The sequence below is a fragment of the Anomaloglossus baeobatrachus genome, chromosome 5, assembly GCF_048569485.1.
Source record: "Anomaloglossus baeobatrachus isolate aAnoBae1 chromosome 5, aAnoBae1.hap1, whole genome shotgun sequence".
Taxonomy (NCBI): Eukaryota; Metazoa; Chordata; class Amphibia; order Anura; family Aromobatidae; genus Anomaloglossus; species Anomaloglossus baeobatrachus.
In genome coordinates, this window is record NC_134357.1 from 447068703 (window position 1) to 447082529 (window position 13827).

Sequence of the window (13827 nt, forward strand, 5' to 3'; positions counted from 1 at the left end):
AGGTTTATTAATTATTCTTTTGTCTTTTCTTTGTAGCTTCGTTTGGAAACTTTTAATAGGACGAATTCATCAGGACACAAACCAGCATCAAATGTACGGGACACTGGGACAGACTGGGAGACTGGGACTCCCTTATATCCGTCAAGACATCGGTTATAAATCCACTGGATCAAGCTATGGGGGGATCTACATCTGTCCTGAAATGTATGGGGTATCCTTGTATTGGGGACATACTGATGGAAGGCCATGGATGGGAGTAACCCCATTGCAGGCCATACAACACTACTCCACCCACTGATTAGGGAATTTCCAGTCCGCGTCTTCTTGCTTTCTTTTCTTAATAAGTGCCAAATGCAAAATCTTACGTTCCTGTGCGATCAAACTGTCATTTTGGTAGTTGCAAAACATTCTGAGGATGATGGGAGAGACTCTTTATGGTGCAATTAATATTTTTAGTATTTAGAGAGAACGATTTGCACCTAAAAGGGTCCAATTATGGGTTAGAAAATAGTTAAAAAAATAAAATATGGCCGCAGTAATGAAATGCAGCCACAAGGGGGCACTGTTAAACCTAATGTATGATAAACTGGATGGCATTGGTGTTTTATTGGTCTGCAGATACTATCAACAGCAATCATATAAAAGGTGGGTATCCTTGTTACCAGGAGTGACAGCAGTTTGTAAATAGCAAATTTGTAATCCTGTAATATATATATATATATATATATATATATATATATATATATATATATATATATATATTCAGATGGGTTTTTAGCAATAACATACAGCCCCATCTGCAGGCCATAAGGTGGAACTGCATAATGTGCCATCCTTGCTATGAGGACATATTGTCTAATGTATACAATCATATTTATGTGGGGAAACCTTCAGCTTTGTGATATGTCCCGCTTCTGTCACCACGTGATCCGATTCGAGTCCCTCCACCGTCACCCTTTGTGGGTCACCATGCTGTTTTTGCATATAGAGGATACAAGGCTTATTTGCAAAAGTTTGTAGAACAGGAAACATTTGTAAATTTAGGGGTCATTAATCTCACTTTACTGCAAGTTTGGGGGGGCGCTATTCTATTGACGTTTATGAGAAATCTTTGCATCGGATGTGGTGGAACTTGAAATTACACATTAGACAAATTAAAGGGGTCCTTTATTTTCTAAAGACTAAAGGGTACTTTACACGCTGCGATATCGGTACCGATATCGCCAGCGAGCTTACCCGCCCCCGTCGGTTGTGCGTCACAAACACCGTGACCCCGACGATATATCGTTAGCGATGTCGCAGCGTGTAAATGGCCCTTAAGAGCAAACAAGATTTATGAGCAGAAAGTCGTTCCGAGAATCAATTTGTTCTGCCAATATAACTCCATTTGGTTTCATGTGATGCTCGAGACTGATGGGGATCTGTCAGCTGGTATTTTCCTATGTAATCTGATAGTAGCATGATGTGGGGGCTGAGAGACTGATTCCAGTGATGGGTCACTTAATAGACTGTGCAGTGCTGTTTCAATAAAATCAGTGTTTTATCAGCAGGAGATTATCATTACAGGACTAGCTGATTCGTGCCTCCTGGTAAGCTGCTCTGTGTAACCCCTCCCCATCACTCATCAGCTTTCTGTGTACACTGCATAGGCAGAAAGCTGCCAATTAGTGGTGGGGTGGGGTTATACAGTGATGGGTCACTTAATAGACTGTGCAGTGCTGTTTCAATAAAATCAGTGTTTTATCAGCAGGAGATTATCATTACAGGACTAGCTGATTCGTGCCTCCTGGTCAGCTGCTCTGTTTAACCCCGCCCCCATCACTCATCAGCTTTCTCTGTACACTGCTTAGGCAGAAAACTGCCAATTAGTGGAGGGGGTGGGGCTATACACAGCTCAGCATTCAGAGCTCTGCTAGATCTGCAGCAGAGAAAACTGTGATTATATGAAAATAACAGGATGTAGACCAGCAAGTGACAGTAAACTGGAATCAGGGTCTCAGGCCCGACACTTGTTGACGATTCCTTTTAAGTCAAGTGGGACTCCCTTCCATTTTGTGAAATTGACACTTGTGTCCTGTCCCTTTTTGATGGCCAACATTGGTCTCTGAAAAGACATTTTGGGGAAAAAAAAAATGTAAACCTTGCTGAGCCTTGATCATAGATGGCGTTCCCCTTTATTTTGAAAAAAAAAAATTAAATTGAGCTTCGTAAGATAAAATACACATCATGTGACATAGTAGCCACCATGTATTATAGCAATAGCAGATTCTATAATATACATAATGTAAGATATATGTAAATATCGGCTCTGTATACAATATTTATTCCTGGGACACTAGTCTCTATAAGTCGTAGGCTCTGCTGGCTTTAGCCGGGCTGTATAATAATTACTATATAAAGATAGGAATAATATAGCTACATGCTATTGTTTTAGATAGTTGTTTATGATAGTGTAATACACAAGACGTTGATATTGGCCTTTCACAGGCATGTATTGAAACACACTCACATATGACTATATCAAGGTTATTAAGTCCCCCCAAACTATGTAAGATACTGGAAAAGAATCATCGTCTTCCTCTTGCCCTCACAATTGTTATTAAGAATGACTTCTGAATGTTTCTGTTATTAGAAATACCATATTTCACCCTCTGAGCCTCTGGGAGCTTAGGCTGCTATTATATTAGCATTACTTTGGGGAATCATTATCAATGTGGACAGTCTTCCTGTCACTGTGAATATATTTACTGCTCTGATGCAGACAGTGGAGCTTTAACCCTGCATCATGTGAGTGTCTAAGCCATTACAAGTGATATATTTCATCCTCTGAGTCTCTGGGAGCTTAGTGAAATTAGCCTGTTAATATATTACCATTACTTTTGGGAAATCATATTATCATTGTGGACAGTCTTCATGTCACTGTGAATATATTTGCTGCACTGTTGCAGACAGTGGGGCTTTAACCCTGCATCATATGAGTGTCTAAGCCATTACAAGTAACATATTTCACCCTCTGAGCCCCTGGGAGCTTAGTGTAATTAACCTACTATTATATTACCATTACATTTGGGAAATCATATTATCATTGTGGACAGTCTTCCTGTCACTGTGAATACATAATTGCTGCACTGTTTCAGACAGTGGGTCTTTAACCCTGCATCATATGAGTGTATAAGCTACTACAAGTAACATATTTCACCCTCTGAGTCTATGGGAGTTTCCTACAGTTAGGCTGTTGATACAGTAGATTTCCCTGGGGAATATCATAATTTTAATGTGGGCAGGCTTCCAATCACTGTGATATTATTTCCTGCACTGAGACGGACAGAGGGACTTTACCCCTGCAACAAGTTAAAGTGCCTCCACTAGCCAGGATGGTATTTCCCAAAGGTAAATGTTGCCTGGTTATATGGGGTCCCCTCGATGGAGTTCTTCCTTTTTTTATACCGTTTTCTGAATAAACATGCATTGATATTCTTTAGACTCATCTGTCTTACTTTCATTTTTTTAATTAATACCGGTAAACTAAGCCTATGAGTACCAACCTGACACTGAACAGAATCTGTTGTTTTCAAAGGGTGATTTAAATCTAATATATAAAGCTGAGTATGTGTGTGTGTGTGTGTGTGTGTGTGTGTCCGCTAAAGGAATCTGCACTGTCGCATTTACAATCACTAAATTTTGCACAGCCAGCTCAATTGACTCAGGGAACGTCATAGACTATGTTTTGAGGGGAAAATTTAACCCCGCTCTTTACAGTTATTCACCAAAAAACCTCCTTACATTAAAGTCAATGGAGCTTGAAACTACAGGTCATTAATAGGAGCTCTGATTGGTTGCTTTAGACAATGAAGGACATTCTTAGTATAAGAAGCTTATGTGTGAGGTAATATGATATTGGTAGAGACAGACACAGAGACACACAGAGACAGACACACTGGCACACAGAGAAAGACATATACACAGAGACACACACATAAACACAGAGATACACACACAGATTGAGACACAGAGACTGATACAGAAACAGAGACACACAGAGTAACACACACGGAGACTAATACAGAGATATACACAGAGAAACACAGAGAGAGAGACAGACAGAAACAGAGACACACACAAACAGAGGCACAGAGACAGACACAGAGACACACAGAGATACATGGAGACACACACACACACAGATACACACAAAAACACACAGAAAGAGACAGAAGTAAAGTTCCAGCAATGCACTGCTATTTGATGGACAGGTGTAACAGGAAGGGAATATGTGGGTCGGGTTTTGCTATCTATTCCTGTCCCTGTCTGCTGACTGAACTTGGAAGATGTTTGTATGGGCTGCATTTGGAACATGCCCCTATCACGTTGTAAGGGGTGGACGGACCCCTTACACAGAGGCGCAGTTCCCCCTGAAGATGCCCCCGCCGGGGTAGCTAAAGTTGTTAATGTTTTTATGCTTTATATTATTACTGGGTTTTCCCTAGATGTCAGAGGGGGGCGGCTGTCCCCATAGGAACGGTACAGGAAAGAGGAGGAGCCGGACAGTCTAGGGGGAGGAGGAGAGAGTGCTGTAGGAGAGAAAGTTTGAGTTTGAGACAGTTGATTCCGGGACGGGGGAGAAGGAGCAACGGGGGCAGAGTGTGGGAGCTATGGTGGCAGATAGCTAAAGAAAGGAAACAGAAAGTGTCCTAATCGGTGAAACAGAGTTGTGTGGGTCAAGTCTGCAGTAGCCGGAGCGGGAGCCTAGGTGAAGAAAACTAGAGTAGCCGGGTAAGGCCCCTGAGAAGAGAAGACAGGAACAGTTTCCCCCAGCAGGAGTGGTGTTTTGACGCTACAAGATTTGTGCCTCTGTTGTGAAGATACGTGCAATAAAATGCCTTTTGATTCAACTGATGCCTGCCTGCGGAATTTTCCTGAGTCTGTCAACGTGCTCCCTTCATCCACACTCTGCCCCACCAAACAATCCCCTGTCCCAAAAGTGACGGCTGCGCCGGGGGTTAGCCTGATACAGGAAGGGGCCACGACTACAACCCCCGAGGCACCCCCGGCACCCCGTTACATGTGGCGTAGTCGGCAGGATGCGGACTATCTGCGGGGGGTCCCGATCCCTGGATGTGAAGACCAAGTAGTGCCTAAGGCGTTGGACCAGGCACAAGATGGCGCTAAGATGGCCGCCGTCTTCACGAATACAGTAAGCGTGCGGAAAATTGGCGCCAAATGAAAAACCCTGAGCTGGCCGGCGAAGAAAAAGAAGTGCAGAGTGCGCCGCCCAAAGAGGGGAGGTTCTGGCCTCAAGATGCTGCTGAAGGCATGTGAAGAGGTCGGCGTTACAGAAAAAAAGAAGTGTCGCCTATGCTGGGTCGATCTGGTGAGCGAGACTGGGGGTGGAGTGTATACAAGAGCGGGAAAAGAAGGCCCGCCTCCACCTTCCCCAGCATTTCCACCTTCCCCGGCGCCATTACAGGAAGAGCTGCAAGAGACGCCAACTCAGCAACTGACTAAGTGAGATGGAGACACAGACAAAACAGCGAGCTGCAGCGGGCGCGCTGGTGGCAACCAGCCTAGGAAGAGGACGCCCCATGCAGAGCGTGGCCGAGGAGGCTCTGACCATAAAGTTACCGGCTGTGCCAGGAGGTCCGGAGCGGCCTGCAAAAGTAACGTGGGTCACGTCGTGGGATGCCGTGACCGGATAAACCTCCACGGAAGTCCGGGCCACGTACAGGACGCAGCTGCAGCCGGGAAGCGAGACACTGGGAATATCCCTTCAGAGTCCGGAGGTGGTTACGCCAGTCAAGGTAGGACCTCCGGCCCCCACGGAGGTTCTGGCCCCGGGAGAGCAACATGCCCCGGAATTTGAGGAAGATGAATGGGGATTTTTCTGGGAACCGGTAAAGCCGGCGCCCCTAACCCGACGACAGTCCCCGCCGCCTGAGATAGATCCGGTGCAAGAAAGACTTCTGGCCGAGACCGTGGCCCGGGAGATGATGGCCGGTCCCCTTAGTGAAGCTTTTGACCGGCAGTGCAGCATTGGCACCGTGGTCAAATTTAATCAGGCCGAGGGATACGGGTTCATAGAAGATGATGAGACCGGGGATCACTTCTTTTACAACCGGGTCAATCTGGACATTGAGGGGTTACCCCAACGCCTTCATACCCTGTACCCGGGGGAGAAAGTGAAGTTCCGGAGAGAAGTGGGATGTCGGGGTCTATTTGCAGTGGGGGTGACCCGGATGCCCACTGCTCAGGAGGCCGCACAGTGGCAACAAGAGATTGAGTGGGAGGAATGTCAGTACCGGAGACGTACGCAACAGAGACCGGTGCTGGCCGAGACCTGTCGACCGAGAAACACGCTGGCGGTGTCGCCAGAGATGGTTACAGGACCGATAGCTGAGCCGGAAAAGGGAACGCCGGCGGTATTGGCGATTCGCCAGAGTATGGTGACGCACCCGGTGGTCGTTGTTGGGAGTCCACAGCCGTCCCGTCCAGCTACCCCGTCACCTCCGCTGGAGGTCGAGGGGTCCAAACCGGAGTCAGAGGACTTGGAGATCCCGGCTAACTATGAACCGTTCCGGAGACTGCGTCGCTTGCCAGGCCAGTCCCTCTCTGATTATGTGAGGGCCCAGCGGGCTGAATGGCAGCGCGCTTATCACCCCGCGTGAATCTTAGCGATTGGAGGTGATGAGCATACATGTGCCGAGAGCCGGAGTTGAAGAAAACCGGTGAAGATTTATAGTTACCGCAACGTTTAAGCTACTGAGCCCGGAAGGAGCCTGATGCCGGACTGCGCAAAAGACTCCCTCCATGACTGTTACGGAGACTTTATTGCCTGCTGCTTCCTGCCTACAAAGACCGGGAGTGCTGGGAGAGCCTCCGGGCAGAAGACCAGCAAAGACCGAGAGCGCCTGTTGAGGGCCTCCGGGCAAATAAGCTACAAAGACCGGGAGCTCCCAGGAGGGACTCCGGGCACCGAACTTGTGTTTTATATGAAGGTTTTAAAGTTTTATAAAGAGATTGCTGGTTAAGTTTTGTATTTCAGATACGAGCCTTGCCGGGAGGCTAAGGCAAAAAGAGGGGAGGAATGTAAGGGGTGGACGGACCCCTTACACAGAGGCGCAGTTCCCCCTGAAGATGCCCTCGCCGGGGTAGCTAAAGTTGTTAATGTTTTTATGCTTTATATTATTACTGGGTTTTCCCTAGATGTCAGAGGGGGGCGGCTGTCCCCATAGGAACGGTACAGGAAAGAGGAGGAGCCGGACAGTCTAGGGGGAGGAGGAGAGAGTGCTGTAGGAGAGAAAGTTTGAGGCAGTTGATTCCGGGACGGGGGAGAAGGAGCAATGGGGGCAGAGTGTGGGAGCTATGGTGGCAGATAGCAAAAGAAAGGAAACAGAAAGTGTCCTAATCGGTGAAACAGAGTTGTGTGGGTCAAGTCTGCAGTAGCCGGAGCGGGAGCCTAGGTGAAGAAAACTAGAGTAGCCGGGTAAGGCCCCTGAGAAGAGAAGACAGGAACAGTTTCCCCCAGCAGGAGTGGTGTTTTGACGCTACAAGATTTGTGCCTCTGTTGTGAAGATACATGCAATAAAATGCCTTTTGATTCAACTGATGCCTGCCTGCGGAATTTTCCTGAGTCTGTCAACGTGCTCCCTTCATCCACACTCTGCCCCACCAAACAATCCCCTGTCCCAAAAGTGACGGCTGCGCCGGGGGTTAGCCTGATACTGGAAGGGGCCACGACTACAACCCCCGAGGCACCCCCGGCACCCCGTTACAACGTGACAGAAAATACTCCTACCTGGAAGGAGCCCATACAGTCTAGCATCTACCAAGGCCAGGGAGCAGACAGGGGTGGAACAATAGGAATAATACGAAATAAAGTCTGTCCATCCATTCAAAAGCCAAGAAGTGGACGTCCAGACAAAATATCGGAGTCAACAAGTCACTCATCACAAGGTCTATCAGTTCTAGCTCAACAAACAAGGCAGAAGAGGTGGCTCATATGGTTTATAATAGTGAGATCACAGACGTCCATGCAAGCATTGTGAGATGCACATTACACAAGTATGGAATGGTGGCCTGAAAAAAAGGTGAAAACACCACGACTTCAATGACTTAGAGCAATGTTATAAAAGTCTATAGACTAGGCTCTGATGGGTGCAAATGTGTCTGGAAGAAACAAGGGGAAAAGGGGCTAACGGATCAAGAAAGGATGGAAAGAAATAGATTATATGGGGTTGTTTCACAGCCAAAGGCGTTGGATTCTTGACCAAGGTTGATGGTGGTCTCAATGCTGAGCTATATGTGAGTATCTTACAAGACAAGTTTCTTCGTACACTCAACTACTATGGGTATGAAAAGGACGACAGTGTTCCAGGAGGACAATGACCTGAAGTATACGTCGAGATTGGCGAAGAATGTGTTCAATGACAATGAAGTAGAGGTGCTGGATTGGCCTCACAGTCCTCAGACCACAACACAATTGAACACTTGTGGGTAGAGTTCGAGAAAAAGCTGTGTATATACCCAAGTGACGCAACCAGCATACACCAATATTGGGATAGTGTAGAAGATACATGCTTAAATCTGATTGAGAGCATGCCCAGAAGGATTCAGACAGTGTTGAAAGCCAAAAGATGGATATACAAAATACTAACAAAATAATAAAAATTAAAATTTAGATTTTTCGGAGCGAAACAGTAACAATGCAGTGACATGACAAGAATCTGCATAACCAATCATATGCTAAATAGTTGCAAGTGAAATTTATGTATGAGATAGCCAAGATTATGGTGTATAAAATTAAGGTAGTCTCACATTCAAAGCTGTAGTGGATGGTGAGATATGGAGCCTGAAAGTCAAAAGTTCAACACATTGTTACCCTTTTGCTCATCAGTGTACAGCAGTCTCAGTATCTCCTATATGATGCATATTCACCCCTCACATTGTCTTTTTTATGTTATACAGAACAGCTTGGGGATTTATATACAGTATTCTAGAATGCTGTATATAAGAGCTTACTAGTGACAGCCACACTTTATATGGGAAAAACCTGGTGGCAGGTTCCTTTTAAAGTGCAGACTCTTAGTTGTAATTTGCGGGTATTCACATCCTAATTGGTATAAGGGTTTAGGAATTACAGCTCTATAAAAAGTAGGTGCTTCTTTTTGAAGGAACCAAAAGTAATTGGAAAATTATCTCAAATGCTGTTTAATAGGCTGCATGGGCTATTCCCTCATTAATCTGTCATCAGTTAAGCAGGTAAAAGGTCTGGAGCTGATTCCAGGTGTGGCATTTGCATTTTGAAGCTGTTGCTGTGAACCCACAACATACGGTAAAAGAAATTCCCAGTGGGAGAAACAGACCATCATTAGGCTGACAAAAAAAGAAGAAATTCATCAGAGAGATAGCAGAGATGTTAGGAGCGGTGAAATCAACAATTTGGTGAAGTTTGCAAAAAGAGCACACTGGTGAGCTTGGGAACCCAAAAAGGCCTGGAAGTCCACGGAAGACAACAGTGATGGATGATTGCAGAATAATTTCTATAGTGTAAAAAACCACTTCACAATATCCACCCAAGTTAAGAACACTTTCCAGTAAGTCGGTGTTTTAGTATCTAACTCTAACATAAAGAGAAAACGTCATGAGAGCAAATACAGAGGGTTCCCCACAAGGTGCAAACCATTTATCAGCCTTAAAAAAAGAAAGGCCAGATTAGACCTTGCAAAAAAAAAAAGTAAAGAAGCCGACCAGTTCTGGAAAAGCATTCTATGGACAAATTAAACTAAGATCAATCTGTACCAGAATGGTGGGAAGGAGAAAGTATGCAGAAGGCTTGGAACGGCTCATGATCCAAAGCACATCCTCTGTAACACATGGTGGAGGCAGTGTAATGGCTGGGCATGTATGGCTTCCAATGACCTTGGATCACTTGTGGTTATTGATGATGTGACTGAAGACAGAAGCAGCCGAATGAATTCTGAAGTGTACAGGGCGATACTTTCTGCTCAGATTCAAGCAAATACAGTGGAACCTCGCTTAGCGAGTAACCCAGTTAACGAGAATTTCGCTTAACAAGCAAAGCTTTCTGTAAATTTGTAACTCGGTTTACGAGAAAACTTTGCTGTACGAGCAAAATCCTCACCGCACACACTTCCGGTTCCGTACATCCACCGCGCTCTGACCTGCTCTTGCAGTTCACACAAACACACACAAGCACGCACAAAACACACAAACCAACACACACGCACACACATACAGTATTATGCTCACCTTACCTCCCATTCCATCTCCGGTCTCATGGTTCTTATAGTTCGCCAGCTCATCACGACAAGGGAGGAATCCTCGCGGCGAACTACAAGACCCAGGAGGCCGGTGATGGAATAGAAGGTAAGGTGAACATAATATGTGTACCTTCCGTTCCATCGCCGGCCTCCTGGGTCCTGTAGTTCGCCGCTCCAGGATGTGTATTGGCAAGCATGGCAACGAGGCAGGAACGTCCGCTGTCAGACGCTACTCAAAGGCAGCGTGCTGGCCAATCAGGCAAGCGGCTCCTGCCTTTGACGTCAGCACTCTGGGTGGGGAAGTTCCTCCCTCGTTGTCATGGTTACCCGATACACAACCCGTACTGGCGAACAGCAAGTCCCAGGAGACCGGCGAGGGAACGGAAGGTAAGGTGAGCATAATATGTGCGTGTGCGTGCGTGCGTGCTTGTGTGTGTGTGTGTGTGTGTTTGTGTGAGTTTGTGCATGTTTGTGTGTGTGTTTGTGTGAGTTTGTGCATGTGTGGAATGGCACAATAGGGGACCAGGATGGGACATTTAACAAGTTGTGGAACGAATTGTCTGCATTGCAATGATTTCCTATGGGAAATCTTGCTTTGCTGAACGAGTAACTTGGTTAACAAGCACAGTCCCAGAACGGATTGTTCTCGTTAACCAAGGTTGCACTGTACAGAACGGTTGATTGGATGGTGCTTCACAGGACAGATGGACAATGACTGAAAACATACTGCGAAAGCAACCCAGGAGAAGGCAAAGTAGAAGAATATTCTGCAATGGCCGAGTCACTCACCAGATCTCAACCCCATCGAGCTGCATTTTATGCTTAAGAGAAAACTTAAGGCAGAAAGACCCACAAACAAGTAAGAACTGTAGTCAGCAGTAGGAAAGGCAGCAAAGCCTCACAAAGGAGGAACACCCATCGTTTGGTGACGTCCATGGCTTCCAGACTTCAGGCAGGCATTAGATGCAAAGGGTTCTCCACAAAGTATTGAAAAATAACATTTTATTTGTGGAAAAGAAAATTTGTCCAATTAATTTTGATCCCCTGAAATGAGTAGTCTGTAGAAAAATGGTTACAATTCCTGAACATTTCACCGGATATTTTGTTCATCCCCTTTACTTAAACCTGAAAGTCTCCACTTCAATTTCATTCTGTTGTTTCATGTGAAATAAAAAAAGAGAGTGGCCAAATCACACAGAACCGGCCACTGCCCGATTATGTCTGGGTCTATCTGTATATACACCAGTCTCAGCGATGTACAGTCATGGCCGAACGTGTTGGCACCTTTGAAATTGTTGCAGAAAATAAAGTATTTCTCCCAGAAAATGATGGCAATCACACGATTTGTTATACACAGGTTTATTTCCTTTGTGTGTATTGGAAGAATACAAAAGTAAAGAGAAAACGGGCAAATTGGTCATAATTTCACAGACAAACGCTAACATGGGCCGGACAAAATTGTTAACACTTTCACAATTGTGAGTAAAGATCTGTGCTTCCAGCATGTTTCGCCCGTTTGTACTTTTTCTGGAGTTTTGTGTGGAATTCTGCCCAATTTGCCTTTTTTTTCTCTTTTATTTGTGTTGTTCCAATACACACATAGGAAATAAACATGTAACAGCAATACTACTACATCTTCTGAAACAATTGCAAGGGTGCCATCACTTTTCATCATGGCTTTAGGATCTGTAGGTATATGGGATGTGTATAGGATCAGAGGGTATATGGGATGTGTATATACGATCTGTAGATATATGGGATGTGTACAGTAAATAGGGTCTGTGGGTATATGGGTTGTGTATATACAGTAGGATCAGGGGGTATGTGGGCTGTGTATATAAAATCAGTGGGTATGTGAGATGTATATATAGGATCCTTGGGTATATGGGATGTATATATAGGATCAGTGGTTATATGGGATGTATATATAGGATCAGTGGTTATATGGGCTGTGCATATAAGATCAATGGGTATGTGGGATGTGTATATAGGATCAATGGGTATATGGGTTGTGTATATGGATCAGTCATTATATGGGTTTTGTATAAAGGGGAAGTGGGTATATAGGTTATGTATATAGGACCAATGGGTATATGTGATGTGCATATAGAATCAGTGGGTATATGGGTTGTGTATATAGGATCAGTGGATATATGGGTTGTGTATAAAGGGTCAGTGGGTAAATAGGGCGTGTATATAGAATCAGTGTGTATATGGGACGTGTATATAGGATCAAGGGGTATATGGGTTATGTATATAGAATCAGTGGGTATATGGCATGTGTATATAAGATCAGTGGGTATTTGGGATGCCTATATAGGATCAGTGGGTATATGAGATGTCTATAAAGGATCAGTGAGTATATGGGATGTATATATAAGATCAATCGATATATGGAATCTGTATATCGGATCAGTGGGTATATGGGATGTATATAGGATCAATGGATATATAGTGAATATACGATCAGTGGGTTTATGGAATGTTTATAGGATCAGTGGGTATATGGGTTGTGTATAAAGGGTCAGTGGGTATATGGGACACGTTTGTAGAATCAGTGAGTATATGGGACGTGTATATAGGATTAGTGGGTATATGGGTTATGTTTAAAGGATCAGTGGGTATAATGGTTATGTATATAGGATTAGTGGGTATATGGATTGTGTATAAAGGGTCAGTGGGTACATGGGATGTGTATATAGAATCAGTGTGTATATGGGATGAGCATATAGGATCACTGGGGAATATGGGTTGTATATAAAGGATCAGTGGGTAAATGGGACGTGTATATAGAATCAGTGTGTGTATGGGTTATGTATATAGGATCAGAGGGTATATGGGTTATGTATATAGGATCAGTGGGTATATGGGTTATGTATATGGGACCAGTGGGTATATGGGATGTGCATGTAGGATCAGTGGGTATATAGGTAATATATATAGGATCAGTGGGTATATGGGATATATAGGATCAGTGGGTATATGGGATGTGCTTATAGGATCAATGGATACAGTATATATATATATGATCAGTGGGTATATGGGTTGTGTATATAGGATCAGTGGGTATATGGGATGTGTTTATAGGATCAGTGGGTATATGGGTTGTGCATATGAGATCAGTGGATATATGGGTGTGCATATAGGATCAGTGGATATGGAATGTGCATATAGGATCAGTGGATATATGGGATGTGTATATAGGATCAGTGGATATATGGGATGTGTATATAGGAACAGTGATTATATGGTATGTGTTTATAGGATCAGTGGGTATATGAGTTATATATATAGGATCAGTGGGTATATGGGTTATGCATATAGAAACAGTGGATATATGGGATGTGCATATAGGATCAGTGGATATGGGATGTACATATAGGATCAGTGGATATGGGATGTGCATATAGGATCAGTGGATATGGGATGTGCATATAGGATCAGTGGATATGGGATGTGCATATAGGATCAGTGGATATGTGATCTGCATATAGGATCAGTGGATATGGGATGTACATATAGGATCAGTGGATATATGGGATGTGTATAT

The 13827-nt window shown here is 44.5% G+C and overlaps 1 protein-coding gene across 1 annotated transcript in view; it reads left to right on the forward strand.

Moving 5' to 3' along the window:
- SAMD10 (sterile alpha motif domain containing 10) overlaps positions 1-3477 on the forward strand; it is a 41911-nt gene extending 38434 nt beyond the window's left edge. The window contains exon 5 of the mRNA XM_075350468.1: positions 37-3477. Coding sequence (XP_075206583.1) covers positions 37-56 — 20 coding nt within the window. The 3' untranslated portion in view covers positions 57-3477. The remainder of the gene's footprint in view (positions 1-36) is intronic.
- Positions 3478-13827: the final 10350 nt, after the last annotated feature.